The 24,340-nt window shown below is 50.0% G+C and overlaps 1 protein-coding gene across 2 annotated transcripts in view; it reads right to left on the reverse strand.

Moving 5' to 3' along the window:
• Window positions 1–549: 549 nt before the first annotated feature.
• The window catches only part of LOC121535714 (guanine nucleotide-binding protein G(olf) subunit alpha), a 168,365-nt gene continuing 144,574 nt past the window's right edge, over window positions 550–24,340 (reverse strand). For both annotated transcript variants that reach the window (XM_041842975.2, XM_041842976.1), the window contains exons 8-11: window positions 20,017–20,137; window positions 17,037–17,167; window positions 1,315–1,382; window positions 550–1,104 (exon numbers count right to left, since the gene is read on the reverse strand). In XM_041842975.2, the coding sequence (XP_041698909.1) occupies window positions 958–1,104; window positions 1,315–1,382; window positions 17,037–17,167; window positions 20,017–20,137 (467 nt within the window). In that variant the 3' untranslated portion in view covers window positions 550–957. The remainder of the gene's footprint in view (window positions 1,105–1,314; window positions 1,383–17,036; window positions 17,168–20,016; window positions 20,138–24,340) is intronic.

Below are 24,340 nucleotides of genomic sequence, written 5' to 3' on the forward strand. Positions count from 1 at the left end.
CACACACACACACACACACAGACACAGACACAGACACAGACACACACACACACAGAGACACAGACACACACACACACACACACACACACACACACACACACACACTGCCTCCACACACACACACACACACACACACACACACACACACACATACACACACAGACACAGACACAGACACACACACACACACACACAGACACACACACACACACACACACACACACACACACAGACACAGACACACACACACACACACACACACACAGACACAGACACACACACACACACACACAGACACACACACACACACACACACACACACACACACACACACACACACACACACACAGACACACACACTGCCTCCACACACCACCCCCCTACCCAGCCAGCTAGCCAGTCAGTTCAGTAGTCCAATCCAACAACATGTCCCGACAGTACAGGAGGACGTGGAGGAGGAGGAGGAGGAGGTGGAGGAGGAGGAGGAGGAGGTGAAGGTGGAGGAGGAGGAGGTGGAGGAGGAGGAGGAGGAGGAGGAGGAGGAGGAGGAGGAGGTGGAGGTGGAGGAGGAGGAGGTTGAGGAGGTGGAGGAGGAGGAGAGGAGGAAGAGGAAAAGGAGGTAACCTCAGGCTTAGTGGAATGACACAAATCAAGGCAGAAAAGCAACAACTTCTTTGTTCCCCAACCTTCCTTCCTTCCTTCCTGTCCATGAAAAGAGGGGATGACTCAGTCTCCAACAAGAGGAAGAGGATGACTCTTCAGTAGTACTTCCCTATCAGGGCAGAGGGGCGGGGCAGAGGGGCGGGACAGAGGGCAGCTCAGTTTTTGGGTCGAGGATGCAAAATGGTTGAATAAAACCCCAGAAGGCTTGTTGGAGGTTTACGTGGGTGTGTGTGGGTGTGTGTCGGTATGTGTGGGTGTGTGTGGGTGTGTGTGGGTATGTGTGGGTCCATCCCATCACAAGAGTTCGTACTGCCGCAGGTGCATCCTCTGAATGATATCTCGACAGTCGTTGAAGACTCTCCTGATGTTCTCCGTGTCCACAGCACAGGTGAAGTGAGGGTAGCAGTAATGTCTGCCATCTCCACTGGCTGTGCTGATCCTCTGGGGAGAAAGAAATGAGACTACATCAGGCCAGGGTTACCAACAAGAGTATTACAACAGCTGTTAGATAGGGTCTTTGAAGCAGTCTGGGATTGGTACATTACATTAATGTTTGGACATTTTGAACAAAACGGCAGCCAATTTGCTGTTTTTTTTATTTTTATCCCAGAATGTAGGTTTAAATATTAAATAGTAACACTGAATACTTACCAGGAACTCGTCTCGGATGAAAAACTTGGCTCTTGTCACTTTTGGGTCTTCACCAGGTTCAGGAGTTGCTGTAGAACAGAGGCAGACAGAAACACACTACAGGTTCTGCCTGATAACTTCAATAAAAAAGACAGCACATCCAATGAGTTCAAACTTTAGTTCAAATAGGTACCAGGTAAGGTGCCTACCTTCATTTGGTATGGTGTGGTGAGCATGGTGTGGTGTGGTGAGCATGGTGTGGTGTGGTGAGCATGGTGTGGTATGGTTGTAGTGAGCATGGTGTGGTGTGGTGTGGTGAGCATGGTGTGGTATGGTATAGTGAGCATGGTGTGGTGTAGTGAGCATGGTGTGGTATGGTGTAGTGAGCATGGTGTGGTGTGGTGTAGTGAGCATGATGTGGTATGGTGTAGTGAGCATGGTGTGGTATGGTGTAGTGAGCATGATGTGGTATGGTGTAGTGAGCATGGTGTGGTATGGTGTAGTGAGCATGATGTGGTATGGTGTAGTGAGCATGGTGTAGTGTGGTGTAGTGAGCATGGTGTGGTATGGTGTGGTATGGTGTAGTGAGCATGGTGTGGTATGGTGTAGTGAGCATGGTGTGGTATGGTGTGGTATGGTGTAGTGAGCATGGTGTGGTATGGTGTAGTGAGCATGGTGTGGTGTAGTGAGCATGGTGTGGTGTGGTGTGGTATGGTGTAGTGAGCATGGTGTGGTATGGTGTGGTATGGTGTAGTGAGCATGGTGTGGTACGGTGTAGTGAGCATGGTGTGGTGTAGTGAGCATGGTGTGGTATGGTGTGGTATGGTGTAGTGAGCATGGTGTGGTATGGTGTAGTGAGCATGGTGTGGTGTGGTGTAGTGAGCATGGTGTGGTATGGTGTGGTATGGTGTAGTGAGCATGGTGTGGTATGGTGTAGTGAGCATGGTGTGGTGTAGTGAGCATGGTGTGGTATGGTGTGGTATGGTGTAGTGAGCATGGTGTGGTATGGTGTAGTGAGCATGGTGTGGTGTGGTGTAGTGAGCATGATGTGGTATGGTGTAGTGAGCATGGTGTGGTATGGTGTAGTGAGCATGGTGTGGTATGGTGTAGTCAGCATGATGTGGTATGGTGTAGTGAGCATGGTGTGGTATGGTGTAGTGAGCATGGTGTGGTATGGTGTAGTGAGCATGGTGTGGTATGGTGTAGTGAGCATGGTGTGGTGTAGTGAGCATGGTGTGGTATGGTGTAGTGAGCATGGTGTGGTGTAGTGAGCATGGTGTGGTATGGTGTGGTGAGCATGATGTGGTATGGTGTAGTGAGCATGGTGTGGTATGGTGTAGTGAGCATGGTGTGGTATGGTGTAGTGAGCATGGTGTGGTGTAGTGAGCATGGTGTGGTATGGTGTGGTGGGCATGGTGTGGTATGGTGTAGTGAGCATGGTGTGGTATGGTGTAGTGAGCATGGTGTGGTGTAGTGAGCATGGTGTGGTATGGTGTAGTGAGCATGGTGTGGTGTGGTGAGCATGGTGTGGTGTGGTGAGCATGGTGTGGTGTGGTGTAGTGAGCATGGTGTGGTGAGCATGATGTGGTATGGTGTAGTGAGCATGGTGTGGTATGGTGTAGTGAGCATGGTGTAGTATGGTGTGGTGTGGTGTAGTGAGCATGGTGTGGTGTGGTGTAGTGAGCATGGTGTGGTGTGGTGAGCATGGTGTGGTGTGGTGAGCATGGTGTGGTGTGGTGTAGTGAGCATGGTGTGGTGAGCATGATGTGGTATGGTGTAGAGAGCATGGTGTGGTGTAGTGAGCATGGTGTGGTATGGTGTAGTGAGCATGGTGTGGTATGGTGTAGTGAGCATGGTGTGGTGTGGTGTAGTGAGCATGATGTGGTATGGTGTAGTGAGCATGGTGTGGTATGGTGTAGTGAGCATGATGTGGTATGGTGTAGTGAGCATGGTGTGGTATGGTGTAGTGAGCATGGTGTGGTATGGTGTAGTGAGCATGGTGTGGTATGGTGTAGTGAGCATGGTGTGGTATGGTGTAGTGAGCATGGTGTGGTATGGTGTAGTGAGCATGGTGTGGTATGGTGTAGTGAGCATGGTGTGGTGTAGTGAGCATGGTGTGGTATGGTGTAGTGAGCATGGTGTGGTATGGTGTAGTGAGCATGGTGTGGTATGGTGTAGTGAGCATGGTGTGGTGTAGTGAGCATGGTGTGGTATGGTGTAGTGAGCATGGTGTGGTATGGTGTAGTGAGCATGGTGTGGTGTAGTGAGCATGGTGTGGTATGGTGTGGTGAGCATGGTGTGGTATGGTGTAGTGAGCATGGTGTGGTATGGTGTAGTGAGCATGGTGTGGTATGGTGTAGTGAGCATGGTGTGGTGTAGTGAGCATGGTGTGGTATGGTGTAGTGAGCATGGTGTGGTATGGTGTAGTGAGCATGGTGTGGTATGGTGTAGTGAGCATGGTGTGGTGTAGTGAGCATGGTGTGGTATGGTGTGGTGAGCATGGTGTGGTATGGTGTAGTGAGCATGGTGTGGTGTAGTGAGCATGGTGTGGTATGGTGTAGTGAGCATGGTGTGGTATGGTGTAGTGAGCATGGTGTGGTATGGTGTAGTGAGCATGGTGTGGTATGGTGTAGTGAGCATGGTGTGGTATGGTGTAGTGAGCATGGTGTGGTGTAGTGAGCATGGTGTGGTATGGTGTAGTGAGCATGGTGTGGTATAGTGTAGTGAGCATGGTGTGGTGTGGTGTAGTGAGCATGGTGTGGTATGGTGTAGTGAGCATGGTGTGGTGTAGTGAGCATGGTGTGGTATGGTGTAGTGAGCATGGTGTGGTATGGTGTAGTGAGCATGGTGTGGTATGGTGTAGTGAGCATGGTGTAGTATGGTGTGGTGTGGTGTAGTGAGCATGGTGTGGTGTGGTGTAGTGAGCATGGTGTGGTGTGGTGAGCATGGTGTGGTGTGGTGAGCATGGTGTGGTGTGGTGTAGTGAGCATGGTGTGGTGAGCATGATGTGGTATGGTGTAGAGAGCATGGTATGATGTAGTGAGCATGGTGTGGTATGGTGTAGTGAGCATGGTGTGGTATGGTGTAGTGAGCATGGTGTGGTATGGTGTAGTGAGCATGATGTGGTATGGTGTAGTGAGCATGGTGTGGTATGGTGTAGTGAGCATGGTGTGGTATGGTGTAGTGAGCATGGTGTGGTATGGTGTAGTGAGCATGGTGTGGTGTAGTGAACATGGTGTGGTATGGTGTAGTGAGCATGGTGTGGTGTAGTGAGCATGGTGTGGTATGGTGTGGTGAGCATGGTGTGGTATGGTGTAGTGAGCATGGTGTGGTATGGTGTAGTGAGCATGGTGTGGTATGGTGTAGTGAGCATGGTGTGGTGTGGTGAGCATGGTGTGGTGTAGTGAGCATGGTGTGGTGTGGTGTAGTGAGCATGGTGTGGTGAGCATGATGTGGTATGGTGTAGTGAGCATGGTGTGGTGTAGTGAGCATGGTGTGGTATGGTGTAGTGAGCATGGTGTGGTATGGTGTAGTGAGCATGGTGTGGTGTGGTGTAGTGAGCATGATGTGGTATGTTGTTTTGAGCATGGTGTGGTATGGTGTGGTGAGCATGGTGTGGTATGGTGTAGTGAGCATGGTGTGGTATGGTGTAGTGAGCATGGTGTGGTGTAGTGAGCATGGTGTGGTATGGTGTGGTGAGCATGGTGTGGTATGGTGTAGTGAGCATGGTGTGGTATGGTGTAGTGAGCATGGTGTGGTGTGGTGTAGTGAGCATGGTGTGGTATGGTGTAGTGAGCATGGTGTAGTGAGCATGGTGTAGTATGGTGTGGTATGGTGTAGTGAGCATGGTGTGGTATGGTGTAGTGAGCATGGTGTGGTGTGGTGAGCATGGTGTGGTGAGCATGGTGTGGTGAGCATGGTGTGGTGTGGTGTAGTGAGCATGGTGTGGTATGGTGTAGTGAGCATGGTGTGGTGTGGTGAGCATGGTGTGGTGTGGTGTAGTGAGCATGGTGTGGTGTAGTGAGCATGGTGTGGTATGGTGAGCATGGTGTGGTGTGGTATAGTGAGCATGGTGTGGTGTGGTGAGCGTGGTGTGGTATGGTGTAGTGAGCATGGTGTGGTGTGGTGGTGAGCATGGTGTGGTGTAGTGAGCATGGTGTGGTGTAGTGAGCATGGTGTGGTGTGGTGTAGTGACAAGGTGTGGTGTGGTGAGCATGGTGTGGTATGTGTAGTGAGCATGGTGTGGTGTAGTGAGCATGGTGTGGTATGGTGTAGTGAGCATGGTGTGGTGTAGTGAGCATGGTGTAGTATGAGTAGTGACATGGTGTGGTGTAGTGAGCATGGTGGGGTGTGGTGTAGTGAGCATGGTGTGGTGTAGTGAGCATGGTGTGGTATGGTGTAGTGAGCATGGTGTGGTGTGGTGAGCATGGTGTGGTGTAGTGAGCATGGTGTGGTGTAGTGAGCATGGTGTGGTGTGGTGAGCATGGTGTGGTGTGGTGTAGTGAGCATGGTGTGGTGTGGTGTGGTGTGGCTGGTGAGCATGGTGTGGTGTGGTGAGCATGGTGTGGTGTGGTGTAGTGAGCATGGTGTGGTGTAGTGTAGTGAGCATGGTGTGGTGTGGTGAGCATGGTGTGGTATGGTGTAGTGAGCATGGTGTGGTGTAGTGAGCATGGTGTGGTATGGTGTAGTGAGCATGGTGTGGTGTAGTGAGCATGGTGTGGTATGGTGTAGTGAGCATGGTGTGGTGTGGTGAGCATGGTGTGGTGTGGTGTAGTAGGCATGGTGTTGGTGTAGTGAGCATGGTGTGGTGTGGTGTAGTGGGCATGGTGTGGTGTGGTGAGCATGGTGTGGTGTAGTGAGCATGGTGTGGTGTAGTGAGCATGGTGTGGTGTGGTGAGCGTCGTGTGGTGTGGTGAGCATGGTGTGGTGAGCATGGTGTGGTATGGTGTAGTGAGCATGGTGTGGTATGGTGTAGTGAGCATGGTGTGGTGTGGTGAGCATGGTGTGGTGTAGTGAGCATGGTGTAGTGTAGTGAGCATGGTGTGGTGTGGTGAGCATGGTGTGGTGTGGTGTAGTGAGCATGGTGTGGTGTGGTGAGCGTGGTGTGGTATGGTGTAGTGAGCATGGTGTGGTGTGGTGAGCATGGTGTGGTGTGGTGTAGTGAGCATGGTGTGGTGTAGTGAGCATGGTGTGGTGTGGTGTAGTGAGCATGGTGTGGTGTGGTGAGAATGGTGTGGTATGGTGTAGTGAGCATGGTGTGGTGTAGTGAGCATGGTGTGGTATGGTGTAGTGAGCATGGTGTGGTGTAGTGAGCATGGTGTGGTATGGTGTAGTGAGCATGGTGTGGTGTGGTGAGCATGGTGTGGTGTGGTGTAGTGAGCATGGTGTGGTGTGGTGAGCATGGTGTGGTGTGGTATAGTGAGCATGGTGTGGTGTGGTGAGCGTGGTGTGGTATGGTGTAGTGAGCATGGTGTGGTGTGGTGTGGTGAGCATGGTGTGGTGTAGTGAGCATGGTGTGGTGTAGTGAGCATGGTGTGGTGTGGTGTAGTGAGCATGGTGTGGTGTGGTGAGCATGGTGTGGTATGGTGTAGTGAGCATGGTGTGGTGTAGTGAGCATGGTGTGGTATGGTGTAGTGAGCATGGTGTGGTGTAGTGAGCATGGTGTGGTATGGTGTAGTGAGCATGGTGTGGTGTAGTGAGCATGGTGTGGTGTGGTGTAGTGAGCATGGTGTGGTGTAGTGAGCATGGTGTGGTGTGGTGTAGTGAGCATGGTGTGGTGTGGTGAGCATGGTGTGGTGTAGTGAGCATGGTGTGGTGTAGTGAGCATGGTGTGGTGTGGTGAGCATGGTGTGGTGTGGTGTAGTGAGCATGGTGTGGTGTGGTGAGCGTGGTGTGGTATGGTGTAATGAGCATGGTGTGGTGTGGTGAGCATGGTGTGGTGTGGTGTAGTGAGCATGGTGTGGTGTAGTGTAGTGAGCATGGTGTGGTGTGGTGAGCATGGTGTGGTATGGTGTAGTGAGCATGGTGTGGTGTAGTGAGCATGGTGTGGTATGGTGTAGTGAGCATGGTGTGGTGTAGTGAGCATGGTGTGGTGTAGTGTAGTGAGCATGGTGTGGTGTAGTGAGCATGGTGTGGTGTGGTGTAGTGAGCATGGTGTGGTGTAGTGAGCATGGTGTGGTGTGGTGTAGTGAGCATGGTGTGGTGTAGTGAGCATGGTGTGGTGTAGTGAGCATGGTGTGGTGTAGTGAGCATGGTGTGGTGTGGTGAGCGTGGTGTGGTGTGGTGAGCATGGTGTGGTGAGCATGGTGTGGTATGGTGTAGTGAGCATGGTGTGGTATGGTGTAGTGAGCATGGTGTGGTGTGGTGAGCATGGTGTGGTGTAGTGAGCATGGTGTAGTGTAGTGAGCATGGTGTGGTGTAGTGAGCATGGTGTGGTGTGGTGTAGTGAGCATGGTGTGGTGTGTAGTGGCGTGGTGTGGTGTGTGAGCATGGTGTGGTGAATAGTGTGGTGTAGTGATATGGTGTGGTGTGGTGAGCATGGTGTGGTGTGTGTAGTGAGCATGGTGTGGTATGGTGTAGTGAGCATGGTGGGGTTGGTGTAGTGAGCATGGTGTGGTATGGTGTAGTGAGCATGTGTGGTATGGTGTAGTGAGCATGGTGTGGTATGGTGTAGTGAGCATGGTGTGGTGTAGTGAGCATGGTGTGGTATGGTGTAGTGAGCATGGTGTGGTGTAGTGAACATGGTGTGGTGGTGTAGTGAGCATGGTGTGGTGTAGTGAGCATGGTGTGGTATGGTGTGTGCGCATGGTGTGGTGTAGTGAGCATGGTGTGGTATGGTGTAGTGAGCATGGTGTGGTTGGTGTAGTGAGCATGGTGTGGTGTGTGGTGAGCATGGTGTTGTGTAGTGAGCATGGTGTGGTGTGTAGTGAGCTGGTGGGCATGATGTGGTATGGTGTAGTGAGCATGGTGTGGTGTAGTGAGCATGGTGTGGTTAGTGTAGTGAGCATGGTGTGGATGGTGTAGTGAGCATGGTGTGGTGTGGTGTAGTGAGCATGATGTGGTATGTTGTTTAGCATGGTGTGGTATGGTGTAGTGAGCATGGTGTGGTATGGTGTAGTGAGCATGGTGTGGTATAGTGTAGTGAGCATGGTGTGGTGTAGTAAGCATGGTGTGGTATGGTGTGTGAGCATGGTGTGGTATGGTGTAGTGAGCATGGTGTGGTATGTGTAGTGAGCATGGTGTGGTGTAGTGTAGCATGGTGTGGTATGGTGTAGTGACATGGTGTAGTGAGCATGGTGTAGCATGGTGTGGTGTAGTGTAGTGGGCATGGTGTGGTGTGTAGTGGGCATGGTGTGGCTGGTGTAGTGAGCATGGTGTGGTGTGTGGCATGGTGTGGTGTAGTGTAGTAAGCATGGTGTGGTATAGTGTAGTGAGCATGGTGTGGTGTAGTGAGCATGGTGTGGTGTGGTGTAGTGAGCATGGTGTGGTGTAGTGAGCATGGTGTGGTTGGTAGCATGGGTGGTGTGGTATAGTGGCATGGTGTGGTGTAGTGAGCGTGGTGTGGTATGGTGTAGTGAGCATGGTGTGGTGTGGTGTGGTGAGCATGGTGTGGTGTAGTGAGCTGGTGTGGTGTAGTGAGCATGGTGTGGTGTGGTGTAGTGAGGCATGGTGTAGTGTGGTGAGCATGGTGTGGTATGGTGTAGTGAGCATGGTGTGGTGTGTGAGCATGGTGTGGTATAGTGTAGTGAGCATGGTGTGGTGTAGTGAGCATGGTGTGGTATGAAGTAGTGAGCATGGTGTGGTGTAGTGAGCATGGTGGTGTGGTGTAGTGAGCATGGTGTGGTGTAGTGAGCATGGTGTGGTGTAGTGGTAGTGAGCATGGTGTGGTGTGGTGAAGCATGGTGTGGTGTAGTGAGCATGGTGTGGTGTAGTGAGCATGGTGTGGTGTGGTGAGCATGGTGTGTGGTGTAGTGAGCATGGTGTGGTGTAGTGAGCGTAGTGTGGTATGGTGTAGTGAGCATGGTGTGGTGTGGTGAGCATGGTGTGGTGTGGTGTAGTGAGCATGGTGTGGTGTAGTGTAGTGAGCATGGTGTGGTGTAGTGAGCATGGTGTGGTATGGTGTAGTGAGCATGGTGTGGTGTAGTGAGCATGGTGTGGTATGGTGTAGTGAGCATGGTGTGGTGTAGTGAGCATGGTGTGGTATGGTGTAGTGAGCATGGTGTGGTGTGGTGAGCATGGTGTGGTGTGGTGTAGTGAGCATGGTGTGGTGTAGTGAGCATGGTGTGGTGTGGTGTAGTGAGCATGGTGTGGTGTGGTGAGCATGGTGTGGTGTAGTGAGCATGGTGTGGTGTAGTGAGCATGGTGTGGTGTGGTGAGCGTCGTGTGGTGTGGTGAGCATGGTGTGGTGAGCATGGTGTGGTATGGTGTAGTGAGCATGGTGTGGTATGGTGTAGTGAGCATGGTGTGGTGTGGTGAGCATGGTGTGGTGTAGTGAGCATGGTGTAGTGTAGTGAGCATGGTGTGGTGTAGTGAGCATGGTGTGGTGTGGTGTAGTGAGCATGGTGTGGTGTGGTGAGCGTGGTGTGGTGTGGTGAGCATGGTGTGGTGAGCATGGTGTGGTGTGGTGTAGTGAGCATGGTGTGGTGTAGTGAGCATGGTGTGGTGTGGTGTGTGAGCATGGTGTGGTGTGTGAGAATGGTGTGGTATGGTGTAGTGAGCATGGTGTGGTGTAGTGAGCATGGTGATGGTTGGTGTAGTGAGCATGGTGTGGTGGGTGTGTATAGGTTGTGGTGAGCATGGTGTGGTTGGTGTAGTGAGCATGGTGTGGTGTCGTGAGCATGGTGTAGTGTGGTGTAGTGAGCATGGTGTAGTGTAGTGAGCGTGGTGTGGTGTGGTGTAGTGAGCATGGTGTGGTGTGGTGTAGTGAGCATGGTGTGGTGTAGTGAGCATGGTGTGGTGTAGTGAGCATGGTGTGGTGTGGTGTAAGCATGGTGTGGTGTGGTGAGCATGGTGTGGTATGGTGTAGGAGCATGGTGTGGTGTAGTGAGCATGGTGTGGTATGGTGTATGAGCATGGTGTGGTGTAGTGAGCATGGTGTGGTATGAAGTAGTGAGCATGGTGTGGTGTGTGAGCATGGTGTGGTGTAGTGGAGCATGGTGTGGTTGGTGTAGTGAGCATGGTGTGGTGTGGTGTAGTGAGCATGGTGTGGTGTAGTGAGCATGGTGTGGTGTAGTGAGCATGGTGTGGTGTGTAGTGAGCATGGTGTGGTGTGGTGAGCATGGTGTGGTGTGGTGTAGTGAGCATGGTGTGGTGTAGTGAGCGTGGTGTGGTATGGTGTAATGAGCATGGTGTGGTGTAGTGAGCATGGTGGTGTAGTGTAGTGAGCATGGTGTGGTGTAGTGTAGTGAGCATGGTGTGGTGTAGTGAGCTGTGTGGTATGGTGTAGTGAGCATGGTGTGGGTGTAGTGAGCATGGTGTGGTATGGTGTAGTGAGCATGGTGTGGTGTAGTGAGCATGGTGTGGTATGAGTGTAGTGAGCATGGTGTGGTGTGGTGAGCATGGTGTGGTGTGGTGTAGTGAGCATGGTGTGGTGTAGTGAGCATGGTGTGGTGTGGTGTAGTGAGCATGGTGTGGTGTGGTGAGCAGGTGTGGTGTAGTGAGCATGGTGTGGTGTAGTGAGCATGGTGTGGTGTGGTGGCGTCGTGTGGTGATGGTATGGTGTAGTGAGCATGGTGTGGTGTGGTGTAGTGAGCATGGTGTGGTATGGTGTAGTGAGCATGGTGTGGTGTAGTGAGCATGGTGTGGTGTAGTGAGCATGGTGTGGTGTAGTGAGCATGGTGTGGTGTAGTGAGCATGGTGTGGTGTGGTGTAGTGAGCATGGTGTGGTGTGGTGAGCGTGGTGTGGTGTAGTGAGCATGGTGTGTGTGGTGGCATAGGTGGTGTGTGAATATGGTGTGGTGTGTGAGCATGGTGTGGTGTGGTGTAGTGAGCATGGTGTGGTATGGTGTAGTGAGCATGGTGTGGTATGGTGTAGTGAGCATGGTGTAGTGTGTGTGGTGTGGTGTAGTGAGCATGGTGTGGTGTAGTGAGCATGGTGTGGTGTAGTAGTGAGCATGGTGTGGTATGGTGTGAGGTGTGGTGTAGTGAGCATGGTGTGGTGTAGTGATCATGGTGTGGTGTGTAGTGAGCATGGTGTGGTGAGGAGCATGGTGTGGTGTGAGTGAACATGGTGTGGTGTAGTGAGCATGGTGTGGTGTGGTGTAGTGAGCATGGTGTGGTGTGGTGAGCATGGTGTGGTGTGGTGTAGTGAGCATGGTGTGGTGTAGTGGTGTGGTATGTGTAGTGAGCATGGTGTGGTGTAGTGAGCATGGTGTGGTGTGGTGAGCGTGGTGTGGTGTGTGAGCATGGTGTGTGGTGGTGTGGTGTAGTGAGCATGGTGTGGTGTAGTGAGCATGGTGTGGTGTGGTGTAGTGAGCATGGTGTGGTGTGTGAGCATGGTGTGGTGTAGTGAGCATGGTGTGGTGTAGTGAGCATAGTGTAGTGTAGTGAGCATGGTGTGGTGTGGTGTAGGAGCATGGTGGGTGTGTGTGAGCGTGGTGTAGTGTAGTGAGCATAGTGTGGTGTAGTGAGCATGGTGTGGTGTAGTGGTATGGTGTGTGTAGTGAGCGGTGGTGTGGTGTAGTGAGCATGGTGTGTGTAGTGAGCATGGTGTGGTATGGTGTAGAGAGCATGGTGTGGTGTAGTGAGCATGTGTGGGTGGTGTAGTGAGCATGGTGTGGTGTAGTGAGCATGGTGTGGTATGGTGTAGTGAGCATGGTGTGGGTGTAGTGGCATGGTGTGGTGTGGTGAGCATGGTGTGGTGTAGTGAGCATGGTGTGGTGTAGTGAGCATGGTGTGGTGTGGTGTAGTGAGCATGGTGTGGTGTAGTGAGCATGGTGTGGTTGGTGTAGTGGCGTGGTGTGGTGTAGTGAGCATGGTGTGGTGTAGTGAGCATGGTGTGTATGTGTAGTGAGCATGGTGTGGTATGGTGTAGTGAGCATGGTGTGGTGTATGAGCATGGTGTAGTGTAGTGGCATGGTGTGGTGTAGTGTACATGGTGTGGTGTGGTGTAGTGAGCATGGTGTGGTGTGGTGAGCATGGTGTGGTGTAGTGAGCATGGTGTGTGTAGTGAGCATAGTGTGGTATGGTGTAGTGAGCATGGTGTGGTGTGGTGTAGTGAGCATGGTGTGGTATGGTGTAGTGAGCATGGTGTAGTATGGTGCAGTGAGCAGGTGTGGTATGGTGTAGTGAGCATGGTGTGGTGTGTGAGCATGGTGTGGTGTGGTGTAGTGAGCATGGTGTGGTGTGGTGTAGTGAGCATGGTGTGGTGTGGTGAGCATGGTGTGGTGTAGTGATCATGGTGTGGTATGGTAGTAAGCATGGTGTGGTGTAGTGAGCATGGTGTGGTGTGAGTGAGCATGGGTGGTGTAGTGAGCATGGTGTGAGTGTAGTGAGCATGGTGTGGTGTGGTGAGCATGGTGTGGTGTGGTGTAGTGAGCATGGTGTGGTGTGGTGAGCGTGGTGTGGTGTAGTGTGCATGGTGTGGTGTAGTGAGCATGGTGTGGTGTGGTGAGCGTCGTGTGGTGTGGTGAGCATGGTGTAGTGAGACATGGTGTGGTATGGTGTAGTGAGCATGGTGTGGTATGGTGTAGTGAGCATGGTGTGGTGTGGTGAGCATGGTGTGGTGTAGTGAGCATGGTGTAGTGTAGTGAGCATGGTGTGGTGTAGTGAGCATGGTGTGGTGTGGTGTAGTGAGCATGGTGTGGTGTGGTGAGCGTGGTGTGGTGTGGTGAGCATGGTGTGGTGAGCATAGTGTGGTATGGTGAATATGGTGTGGTGTGGTGAGCATGGTGTGGTGTGGTGTAGTGAGCATGGTGTGGTATGGTATAGTGAGCATGGTGTGGTATGGTGTAGTGAGCATGGTGTAGTATGGTGTGGTGTGGTGTAGTGAGCATGGTGTGGTATGGTGTAGTGAGCATGGTGTGGTGTGGTGAGCATGGTGTGGTGTGGTGTAGTGAGCATGGTGTGGTATGGTGTAGTGAGCATGGTGTGGTGTGGTGAGCATGGTGTGGTGTAGTGATCATGGTGTGGTATGGATTAGTGAGCATGGTGTGGTGTAGTGAGCATGGTGTGGTGTAGTGAGCATGGTGTGGTGTAGTGAGCATGGTGTGGTGTGGTGTAGTGAGCATGGTGTGGTGTGGTGAGCATGGTGTGGTGTGGTGTAGTGAGCATGGTGTGGTGTAGTGAGCGTGGTGTGGTATGGTGTAGTGAGCATGGGTGTGGTGTGTGAGCATGGTGTGGTGTGGTGTAGTGAGGCATGGTGTGGTGTAGTGAAGCATGGTGTGGTGTGAGTGTAGTAGCATGGTGTGGGTGTGTGGTGAGCATGGTGTGGTATGGTGTAGTGAGCATGGTGTGGTGTAGTGAGCATGGTGTGGTATGGTGTAGTGAGCATGGTGTGGTGTAGTGAGCATGGTGGGTATGGTGTAGTGAGCATGGTGAGGTGTAGTGAGCATGGTGTGGTGTAGTGTAGTGAGCATGGTGTGGTATAGTGGCATGGTGTGGTGTGGTGTAGTGAGCTGGTGTGTGTGTAGTGAGCATGGTGGTGTATGAGTGAGCATGGTGTGTGTAGTGAGCATGGTGTGGTGTAGTGAGCATGGTGTATTGTAGTGAGCATGGTGTGGTATGGTGTAGGAGACATGGTGTGTGTGTGGTGTAGTGAGCATGGTGTGGTATAGTGTAGTGAGCATGGTGTGGTATAGCGTAGTGAGCATGGTGTGGTATGGTGTAGTGAGCATGGTGTGGTGTGGTGTAGTGAGCATGGTGTGGTATGGTGTGGTGAGCATGGTGTGGTGTGGTGTGGTGAGCATGGTGTGGTGTGGTGAGAATGGTGTGGTATGGTGTAGTGAGCATGGTGTGGTGTGGTGAGCATGGTGTGGTATGGTTTAGTGAGCATGGTGTGGTATGGTGTGGTGAGCATGGTGTGGTGTGGTGTAGTGAGCATGGTGTGGTATGGTGTAGTGAGCATGGTGTGGTATGGTGTGGTGAGCATGGTGTAGTATGGTTGTAGTGAGCATGGTGTGGTGTGGTTGTAGTGAGCATGGTGTGGTATGTTGTAGTGAGCATGGTGTGGTGTGGTGAGCATGGTGTGGTATGGTGTAGTGAGCATGGTGTGGTATGGTGTAGTGAGCATGGTGTGGTATAGTGTAGTGAGCATGGTGTGGTGTGGTGTAGTGAGCATGGTGTGGTATGGTGTAGTGAGCATGGTGTGGTGTAGTCAGCATGGTGTGGTATAGTGTAGTGAGCATGGTGTGGTGTGGTGTAGTGAGCATGGTGTGGTATGGTGTAGTGAGCATGGTGTGGTGTGGTGTAGTCAGCATGGTGTGGTATGGTGTAGTGAGCATGGTGTGGTATGGTGTAGTGAGCATGGTGTGGTATAGTGTAGTGAGCATGGTGTGGTGTGGTGTAGTGAGCATGGTGTGGTATGGTGTAGTGAGCATGGTGTGGTGTGGTGTAGTGAGCATGGTGTGGTATGGTGTAGTGAGCATGGTGTGAGTGTGGTGTAGTGAGCATGGTGTGGTATGTGTAGTGAGCATGGTGTGGTATAGTGTAGTGAGCATGGTGTGGTGTGGTGTAGTGAGCATGGTGTGGTATGGTGTAGTGAGCATGGTGTGGTGTGGTGTAGTCAGCATGGTGTGGTGTGGTGTAGTGAGCATGGTGTGGTGTGGTATGGTGTAGTGAGCATGGTGTGGTGTGGTGTGGTGAGCATGGTGTGGTATGGTGTAGTGAGCATGGTGTGGTGTGGTGTAGTCAGCATGGTGTGGTGTGGTGAGCATGGTGTGGTGTGGTGTAGTGAGCATGGTGTGGTGTAGTGAGCATGGTGTGGTATGGTGTAGTGAGCATGGTGTGGTGTAGTGAGCATGGTGTGGTATGGTGTGGTGAGCATGGTGTGGTGTGGTGAGCATGGTGTGGTATGGTGTAGTGAGCATGGTGTGGTGTGGTGTAGTGAGCATGGTGTGGTGTGGTGTAGTGAGCATGGTGTGGTATGGTGTAGTGAGCATGGTGTGGTATGGTGTAGTGAGCATGGTGTGGTGTGGTGTGGTGAGCATGGTGTGGTGTGGTGTGGTGAGCATGGTGTGGTATGGTGTAGTGAGCATGGTGTGGTATGGTGTAGTGAGCATGGTGTGGTGTAGTGAGCATGGTGTGGTGTGGTGTAGTGAGCATGGTGTGGTGTAGTGAGCATGGTGTGGTATGGTGTAGTGAGCATGGTGTGGTGTGGTGTAGTGAGCATGGTGTGGTATGGTGTAGTGAGCATGGTGTGGTGTAGTTGTAGTGAGCATGGTGTGGTATGGTGTAGTGAGCATGGTGTGGTATAGTGTAGTGAGCATGGTGTGGTGTGGTGTAGTGAGCATGGTGTGGTATGGTGTAGTGAGCATGGTGTGGTGTGGTGTAGTCAGCATGGTGTGGTGTGGTATGGTGTAGTGAGCATGGTGTGGTGTGGTGTGGTGAACATGGTGTGGTATGGTGTAGTGAGCATGGTGTGGTGTGGTGTAGTCAGCATGGTGTGGTGTAGTGAGCATGGTGTGGTGTGGTGTGTGAGCATGGTGTGGTGTAGTGAGCATGGTGTGGTATGGTGTAAGTGAGCATGGTGTGGTGTAGTGAGCATGGTGTGGTATGGTGTAGTGAGCATGGTGTAGTGTGGTGAGCATGGTGTGGTATGGTGTAGTGAGCATGGTGTGGTGTGGTGTGGTGAGCATGGTGTGGTGTGGTGAGCATGGTGGTGGTATGGTGTAGTGAGCATGGTGTGGTATGGTGTAGTGAGCATGGTGTGGTGTGGTGTGGTGAGCATGGTGTGGTGTGTGTGGTGAGCATGGTGTGGTATAGTGTAGTGAGCATAGTGTGGTATGGTGTACGCGAGCATGGTGTGGTATGTGAGCATGGTGTGGTATGAGTGTAGTGAGCATGGTGTAGTGTATAGTAGCATGGTGTGTGTGGTGAGCATGGTGTGGTGTGGTGAGCGTGGTGTAGTGAGCATGGTGTGGTATGGTGTGGTGAGCATGGTGTGGTGTAGTGAGCATGGTGTGGTGTGGTGAGCATGGTGTGGTGTGGTGAGCATGGTGTGGTGAGCATGGTGTGGTGTAGTGAGCATGGTGTGGTATGGTGTAGTGAGCATGGTGTGGTATGGTGTAGTGAGCATGGTGTGGTATGGTGTAGTGAGCATGGTGTGGTGTGGTGAGCGTGGTGTGGTATGGTGTAGTGAGCATGGTGTGGTATGGTGTAGTGAGCATGGTGTAGTGTGGTGTAGTCAGTGTGGTTTGGTATGGTGTAGTCAGTGTGGTGTGGTATGGTGTAGCGAGCATGGTGTGGTAAGGGGTGGTGTGATGAGGGGTGGTGTGGTGAGGGTGGTGAGGGGTGGTGTGGTGAGGTGTGGTGATGGGTGGTGTGGTGAGGGGTGGTGTGATGAGGGGTGGTGAAGTGTGTGGTGGTGAGGTAAGGGGTGGTGAGGGGTGGTGTGGTAAGGGGTGGTGAGGGGTGGTGTGGTGAGGTGTGGTGAGGGATAGTGAGGGGTGGTGGAGGGTGAGGCGTAATGAGGTGGTGAGGGTTGGTGAGGTGTGGTGAGTGGTGGTGAGGTGTGGTAAGTGGTGGTGAGGTGTGGTTAGGTGTGGGATGGTGTGGGGTCATGTGAATTGAGGTGGTGAGCAGCCTACCTTCATTTGGTATGGTGTAGCGAGCATATTCAGGGAAGTAGTCTTCAATTTTGGATTTTCCAGCTAATACTTTCTCAGCCAACATGTCCTGCTTGTTCAGAAATAATATGACCGATATAGTGCGTAACCACCTGGAGATTAACAACAAACAAACAAACAAACAAACATTACAATATAAGTATGTTCTAACATAAAGAGTTGACCATGTGAGATTCATGGACATAATCAGTAGTCTAGTAACGTTAAGGTATTGTGTAGATTCATATTGTGTAGATTCAGTGAGAGACAGAATAACAACAACAAAATCCAGAAAAACACATGTCAAAAATGTTATAAATTGATTTGCATTTTAATGAGGGAAATAAGTATTTGACCCCTTCTCAATCAGAAAGATTTCTGGCTCCCAGGTGTCTTTTATACAGGTAACGAGCTGAGATTAGGAGCACACTCTTAAAAGGGAGTGCTCCTAATCTCAGCTTGTTACCTGTATAAAAGACACCTGTCCACAGAAGCAATCAATCAATCAGATTCCAAACTCTCCATCATGGCCAAGACCAAAGAGCTCTCCAAGGATGTCAGGGACAAGATTGTAGACCTACACAAGGCTGGAATGGGCTACAAGACCATCGCCAAGCAGCTTGGTGAGAAGGTGACAACAGTTGGTGCGATTATTCGCAAATGGAAGAAACACAAAAGACCTGTCAATCTCCCTCGGCCTGGGGCTCCATGCAAGATCTCACCTCGTGGAGATGCAATGATCATGAGAACGGTGAGGAATCAGCCCAGAACTACACGGAGGATCTTGTCAATGATCTCAAGGCAGCTGGGACCATAGTCACCAAGAAAACAATTGGTAACACACTACGCCGTGAAGGACTGAAATCCTGCAGCGCCCGCAAGGTCCCCCTGCTCAAGAAAGCACATATACAGGCCCGTCTGAAGTTTGCCAATGAACATCTGAATGATTCAGAGGAGAACTGGGTGAAAGTGTTGTGGTCAGATGAGACCAAAATTGAGCTCTTTGGCATCAACTCAACTCGCCGTGTTTGGAGGAGGAGGAATGCTGCCTATGACCCAAAGAACACCATCCCCACCGTCAAACATGGAGGTGGAAACATTCTGCTTTGGGGGTGTTTTTCTGCTAAGGGGACAGGACAACTTCACCGCATCAAAGGGACGATGAACGGGGCCATGTATCGTCAAATCTTGGATGAGAACCTCCTTCCCTCAGCCAGGGCATTGAAAATGGGCTGTGGATGGGTATTCCAGCATGACAATGACCCAAAACACACGGCCAAGGCAACAAAGGAGTGGCTCAAGAAGAAGCACATTAAGGTCCTGGAGTGGCCTAGCCAGTCTCCAGACCTTAATCCCATAGAAAATCTGTGGAGGGAGCTGAAGGTTCGAGTTGCCAAACGTCAGTCTCAAAACCTTAATGACTTGGAGAAGATCTGCAAGAGAGTGGGACAAAATCCCTCCTGAGATGTGTGCAAACCTCGTAGCCAACTACGAAACGTCTGACCTGTGTGATTGCCAACAAGGGTTTTGCCACCAAGTACTAAGTCATGTTTTGCAGAGGGGTCAAATACTTATTTCCCTCATTAAAATGCAAATCAATTTATAACATTTTTGACGTGTTTTTCTGGATTTTTTTGTTGTTATTCTGTCTCTCACTGTTCAAATAAACCTACCATTAAAATTATAGACTGATCATTTCTTTGTCAGTGGGCAAACGTACAAAATCAGCAGGGGATCAAATACTTTTTTCCTTCACTGTATGAAGGGTTATAAACGGACCTGTTATTCCAGATACTGTGGAAGCGGTCCAGGGTTAGGGTTATATCAGTATACACTACATTATTAAAAGTATGTGGACACCTGCTCGTCGAACATCTCATTCCAAAATCATGGGCATGAATATGGGAGTTGGAACATTGTTGCGGAGACTTGCTTCCTTTCAGCCACAAGAGCATTAGTGAGGTCGGTCACTGATGTTGGGCGATTAGGCCTGGCTCGCAGTCGGCGTTCCAATTCATCCCAAAGGTGTTCGATGAGGTTGAGGTCAGGGCTCTGTGCAGGACAGTCAAGTTCTTCCACACTGATCTCGTCAAACCATTTCTGTATGGACCTCGCTTTGTGCACGGGGGCATTGTCATGCTGAAACAGGAAAGGGCCTTCCCCAAACTGTTGCCACAAAGTTGGAAGCACAGAATCGTCTAGAATGTCATTGTATGCTGTAGCGTTAAGATTTTCCTTCACTGGAACTAAGGGGCCTAGCCCGAACCATGAAAAACAGCCCCAGACCATTATTCCTCCCCCACCAAACTTTACAGTTGGCACTGCCAGATGGTGAAGCGTGATTCATCACGCCAGAGAATGCGTTTCCACTGCACCAGAGTCCAATGGCGGCAAGCTTTACACCACTACAGCCGACACTTGGCATTGCGCATGGTGATCTTAGGCTTGTGTGTGGCTGCTCGGCCATGGAAACCCATTCATGAAGCTCCCAACGAACAGTTCTTGTGCTGATGTTGCTTCCAGAGGCAGTTTGGAACTCGGTAGTGAGTGTTGCAACTGATGACAGACAATTTCTACGTGCTACGCGCTTCAGTGTGGTCCCGTTCAGTGCGGTCCCGTTCTATGAGCTTGTGTGGCCTACCACTTCGCAGCTGAGCCGTTGTTGCTCCTAGACGTTTCCACTTTACAATAACAGCACTTACAGTTAACCGGGGCAGCTCTAGCAGGGCAGAAATTATACGAACTGACTTGTTGGAAAGGTGGCATCCTATGACAGTGCCACGTCACTGAGCTCTTCAGTAAGGCCATTCTACTGCTAATGTTTGTCTATGGAGATTGCATGGCTGTGTGCTGGATTTTATACACCTGTCAGCAACGGGTGAGGCTGAAATAGCCGAATTCGCTAATTTGAAGGGGTGTCCACAAACTTTTGTACTTATAGTACATTTAGATCTAAACAGACCTGTTATTCCAGATACTGCGGAAGAGGTCCAGGGCTTCCCGTAGCCTGTTGGTGTTGTTGTCCTCCCTTATGACCATGTTGTAGCTGCTGCTGGCAACCACAAAGATGATAGCAGTCACATCTACACAGAGGAGAGGAGGAGTTAAGAAGATGATAGCAGTCACATCTACACAGAGGAGAGGAGGAGTTAAGAAGATGATAGCAGTCACATCTACACAGAGGAGAGGAGGAGTTAAGAAGATGATAGCAGTCACATCTACACAGAGGAGAGGAGGAGTTAAGATGATAGCAGTCACATCTACACAGAGGAGAGGAGGAGTTAAGATGATAGCAGTCACATCTACACAGAGGAGAGGAGGAGTTAAGAAGATGATAGCAGTCACATCTACACAGAGGAGAGGAGGAGTTAAGAAGATGATAGCAGTCACATCTACACAGAGGAGAGGAGGAGTTAAGATGATAGCAGTCACATCTACACAGAGGAGAGGAGGAGTTAAGATGATAGCAGTCACATCTACACAGAGGAGAGGAGGAGTTAAGAAGATGATAGCAGTCACATCTACACAGAGGAGAGGAGGAGTTAGAAGATGATAGCAGTCACATCTACACAGAGGAGAGGAGGAGTTAAGAAGATGATAGCAGTCACATCTACACAGAGGAGAGGAGGAGTTAAGAAGATGATAGCAGTCACATCTACACAGAGGAGAGGAAGAGTTAAGAAGATAGCAGTCACATCTACACAGAGGAGAGGAGGAGTTAAGAAGATGATAGCGGTCACATCTACACAGAGGAGAAGGAGGAGTTAAGAAGATGATAGCAGTTACATCTACACAGAGGAGAGGAGGAGTTAAGAAGATGATAGCAGTCACATCTACACAGAGGAGAGGAGGAGTTAAGATGATAGCAGTCACATCTACACAGAGGAGAGGAGGAGTTAAGAAGATGATAGCAGTCACATCTACACAGAGGAGAAGGAGGAGTTAAGAAGATGATAGCAGTCACATCTACACAGAGGAGAGGAGGAGTTAAGAAGATAGCAGTCACATCTACACAGAGGAGAGGAGGAGTTAAGAAGATGATAGCAGTCACATCTACACAGAGGAGAGGAAGAGTTAAGAAGATAGCAGTCACATCTACACAGAGGAGAGGAGGAGTTAAGAAGATGATAGCAGTCACATCTACACAGAGGAGAAGGAGGAGTTAAGAAGATGATAGCAGTCACATCTACACAGAGGAGAGGAGGAGTTAAGAAGATGATAGCAGTCACATCTACACAGAGGAGAGGAGGAGTTAAGATGATAGCAGTCACATCTACACAGAGGAGAGGAGGAGTTAAGAAGATGATAGCAGTCACATCTACACAGAGGAGAAGGAGGAGTTAAGAAGATGATAGCAGTCACATCTACACAGAGGAGAGGAGGAGTTAAGATGATAGCAGTCACATCTACACAGAGGAGAGGAGGAGTTAAGAAGATAGCAGTCACATCTACACAGAGGAGAGGAGGAGTTAAGAAGATGATAGCAGTCACATCTACACAGAGGAGAGGAGGAGTTAAGAAGATGATAGCAGTCACATCTACACAGAGGAGAGGAGGAGTTGAAGATGATAGCAGTCACATCTACACAGAGGAGAGGAGGAGTTAAGAAGATGATAGCAGTCACATCTACACAGAGGAGAGGAGGAGTTAAGAAGATGATAGCAGTCACATCTACACAGAGGAGAGGAGGAGTTAAGATGATAGCAGTCACATCTACACAGAGGAGAGGAGGAGTTAAGAAGATGATAGCAGTCACATCTACACAGAGGAGAGGAGGAGTTAAGAAGATGATAGCAGTCACATCTACACAGAGGAGAGGAGGAGTTAAGAAGATGATAGCAGTCACATCTACACAGAGGAGAGGAGGAGTTAAGAAGATGATAGCAGTCACATCTACACAGAGGAGAGGAGGAGTTAAAAGATGATAGCAGTCACATCTACACAGAGGAGAGGAGGAGTTAAAGATGATAGCAGTCACATCTACACAGAGGAGAGGAGGAGTTAAGAAGATGATAGCAGTCACATCTACACAGAGGAGAGGAGGAGTTAAGAAGATGATAGCAGTCACATCTACACAGAGGAGAGGAGGAGTTAAGAAGATGATAGCAGTCACATCTACACAGAGGAGAGGAGGAGTTAAGAAGATGATAGCAGTCACATCTACACAGAGGAGAGGAGGAGTTAAGAAGATGATAGCAGTCACATCTACACAGAGGAGAGGAGGAGTTAAGAAGATGATAGCAGTCACATCTACACAGAGGAGAGGAGGAGTTAAGAAGATGATAGCAGTCACATCTACACAGAGGAGAGGAGGAGTTAAGATGATAGCAGTCACATCTACACAGAGGAGAGGAGGAGTTAAGAAGATGATAGCAGTCACATCTACACAGAGGAGAGGAGGAGTTAAGAAGATGATAGCAGTCACATCTACACAGAGGAGAGGAGGAGTTAAGAAGATGATAGCAGTCACATCTACACAGAGGAGAGGAGGAGTTAAGAAGATGATAGCAGTCACATCTACACAGAGGAGAGGAGGAGTTAAGAAGATGATAGCAGTCACATCTACACAGAGGAGAGGAGGAGTTAAGAAGATGATAGCAGTCACATCTACACAGAGGAGAGGAGGAGTTAAGAAGATGATAGCAGTCACATCTACACAGAGGAGAGGAGGAGTTAAGAAGATGATAGCAGTCACATCTACACAGAGGAGAGGAGGAGTTAAGAAGATGATAGCAGTCACATCTACACAGAGGAGAGGAGGAGTTAAGAAGATGATAGCAGTCACATCTACACAGAGGAGAGGAGGAGTTAAGAAGATGATAGCAGTCACATCTACACAGAGGAGAGGAGGAGTTAAGAAGATGATAGCAGTCACATCTACACAGAGGAGAGGAGGAGTTAAGAAGATGATAGCAGTCACATCTACACAGAGGAGAGGAGGAGTTAAGAAGATGATAGCAGTCACATCTACACAGAGGAGAGGAGGAGTTAAGAAGATGATAGCAGTCACATCTACACAGAGGAGAGGAGGAGTTAAGAAGATGATAGCAGTCACATCTACACAGAGGAGAGGAGGAGTTAAGAAGATGATAGCAGTCACATCTACACAGAGGAGAGGAGGAGTTAAGAAGATGATAGCAGTCACATCTACACAGAGGAGAGGAGGAGTTAAGAAGATGATAGCAGTCACATCTACACAGAGGAGAGGAGGAGTTAAGAAGATGATAGCAGTCACATCTACACAGAGGAGAGGAGGAGTTAAGATGATAGCAGTCACATCTACACAGAGGAGAGGAGGAGTTAAGAAGATGATAGCAGTCACATCTACACAGAGGAGAAGGAGGAGTTAAGAAGATGATAGCAGTCACATCTACACAGAGGAGAGGAGGAGTTAAGAAGATGATAGCAGTCACATCTACACAGAGGAGAGGAGGAGTTAAGAAGATGATAGCAGTCACATCTACACAGAGGAGAGGAGGAGTTAAGAAGATGATAGCAGTCACATCTACACAGAGGAGAGGAGGAGTTAAGAAGATGATAGCAGTCACATCTACACAGAGGAGAGGAGGAGTTAAGAAGATGATAGCAGTCACATCTACACAGAGGAGAGGAGGAGTTAAGAAGATGATAGCAGTCACATCTACACAGAGGAGAGGAGGAGTTAAGAAGATGATAGCAGTCACATCTACACAGAGGAGAGGAGGAGTTAAGAAGATGATAGCAGTCACATCTACACAGAGGAGAGGAGGAGTTAAGAAGATGATAGCAGTCACATCTACACAGAGGAGAGGAGGAGTTAAGAAGATGATAGCAGTCACATCTACACAGAGGAGAGGAGGAGTTAAGAAGATGATAGCAGTCACATCTACACAGAGGAGAGGAGGAGTTAAGAAGATGATAGCAGTCACATCTACACAGAGGAGAGGAGGAGTTAAGAAGATGATAGCAGTCACATCTACACAGAGGAGAGGAGGAGTTAAGAAGATGATAGCAGTCACATCTACACAGAGGAGAGGAGGAGTTAAGAAGATGATAGCAGTCACATCTACACAGAGGAGAGGAGGAGTTAAGAAGATGATAGCAGTCACATCTACACAGAGGAGAGGAGGAGTTAAGAAGATGATAGCAGTCACATCTACACAGAGGAGAGGAGAGAGGAGAGTTAAGAAATGATAAGAATCACATCTACACAGAGGAGAGGAGGAGTTAAGAAGATGATAGCAGTCACATCTACACAGAGGAGAGGAGGAGTTAAGAAGATGATAGCAGTCACATCTACACAGAGG

The sequence above is a fragment of the Coregonus clupeaformis genome, chromosome 21, assembly GCF_020615455.1.
Source record: "Coregonus clupeaformis isolate EN_2021a chromosome 21, ASM2061545v1, whole genome shotgun sequence".
NCBI classification, from domain to species: domain Eukaryota; kingdom Metazoa; phylum Chordata; class Actinopteri; order Salmoniformes; family Salmonidae; genus Coregonus; species Coregonus clupeaformis.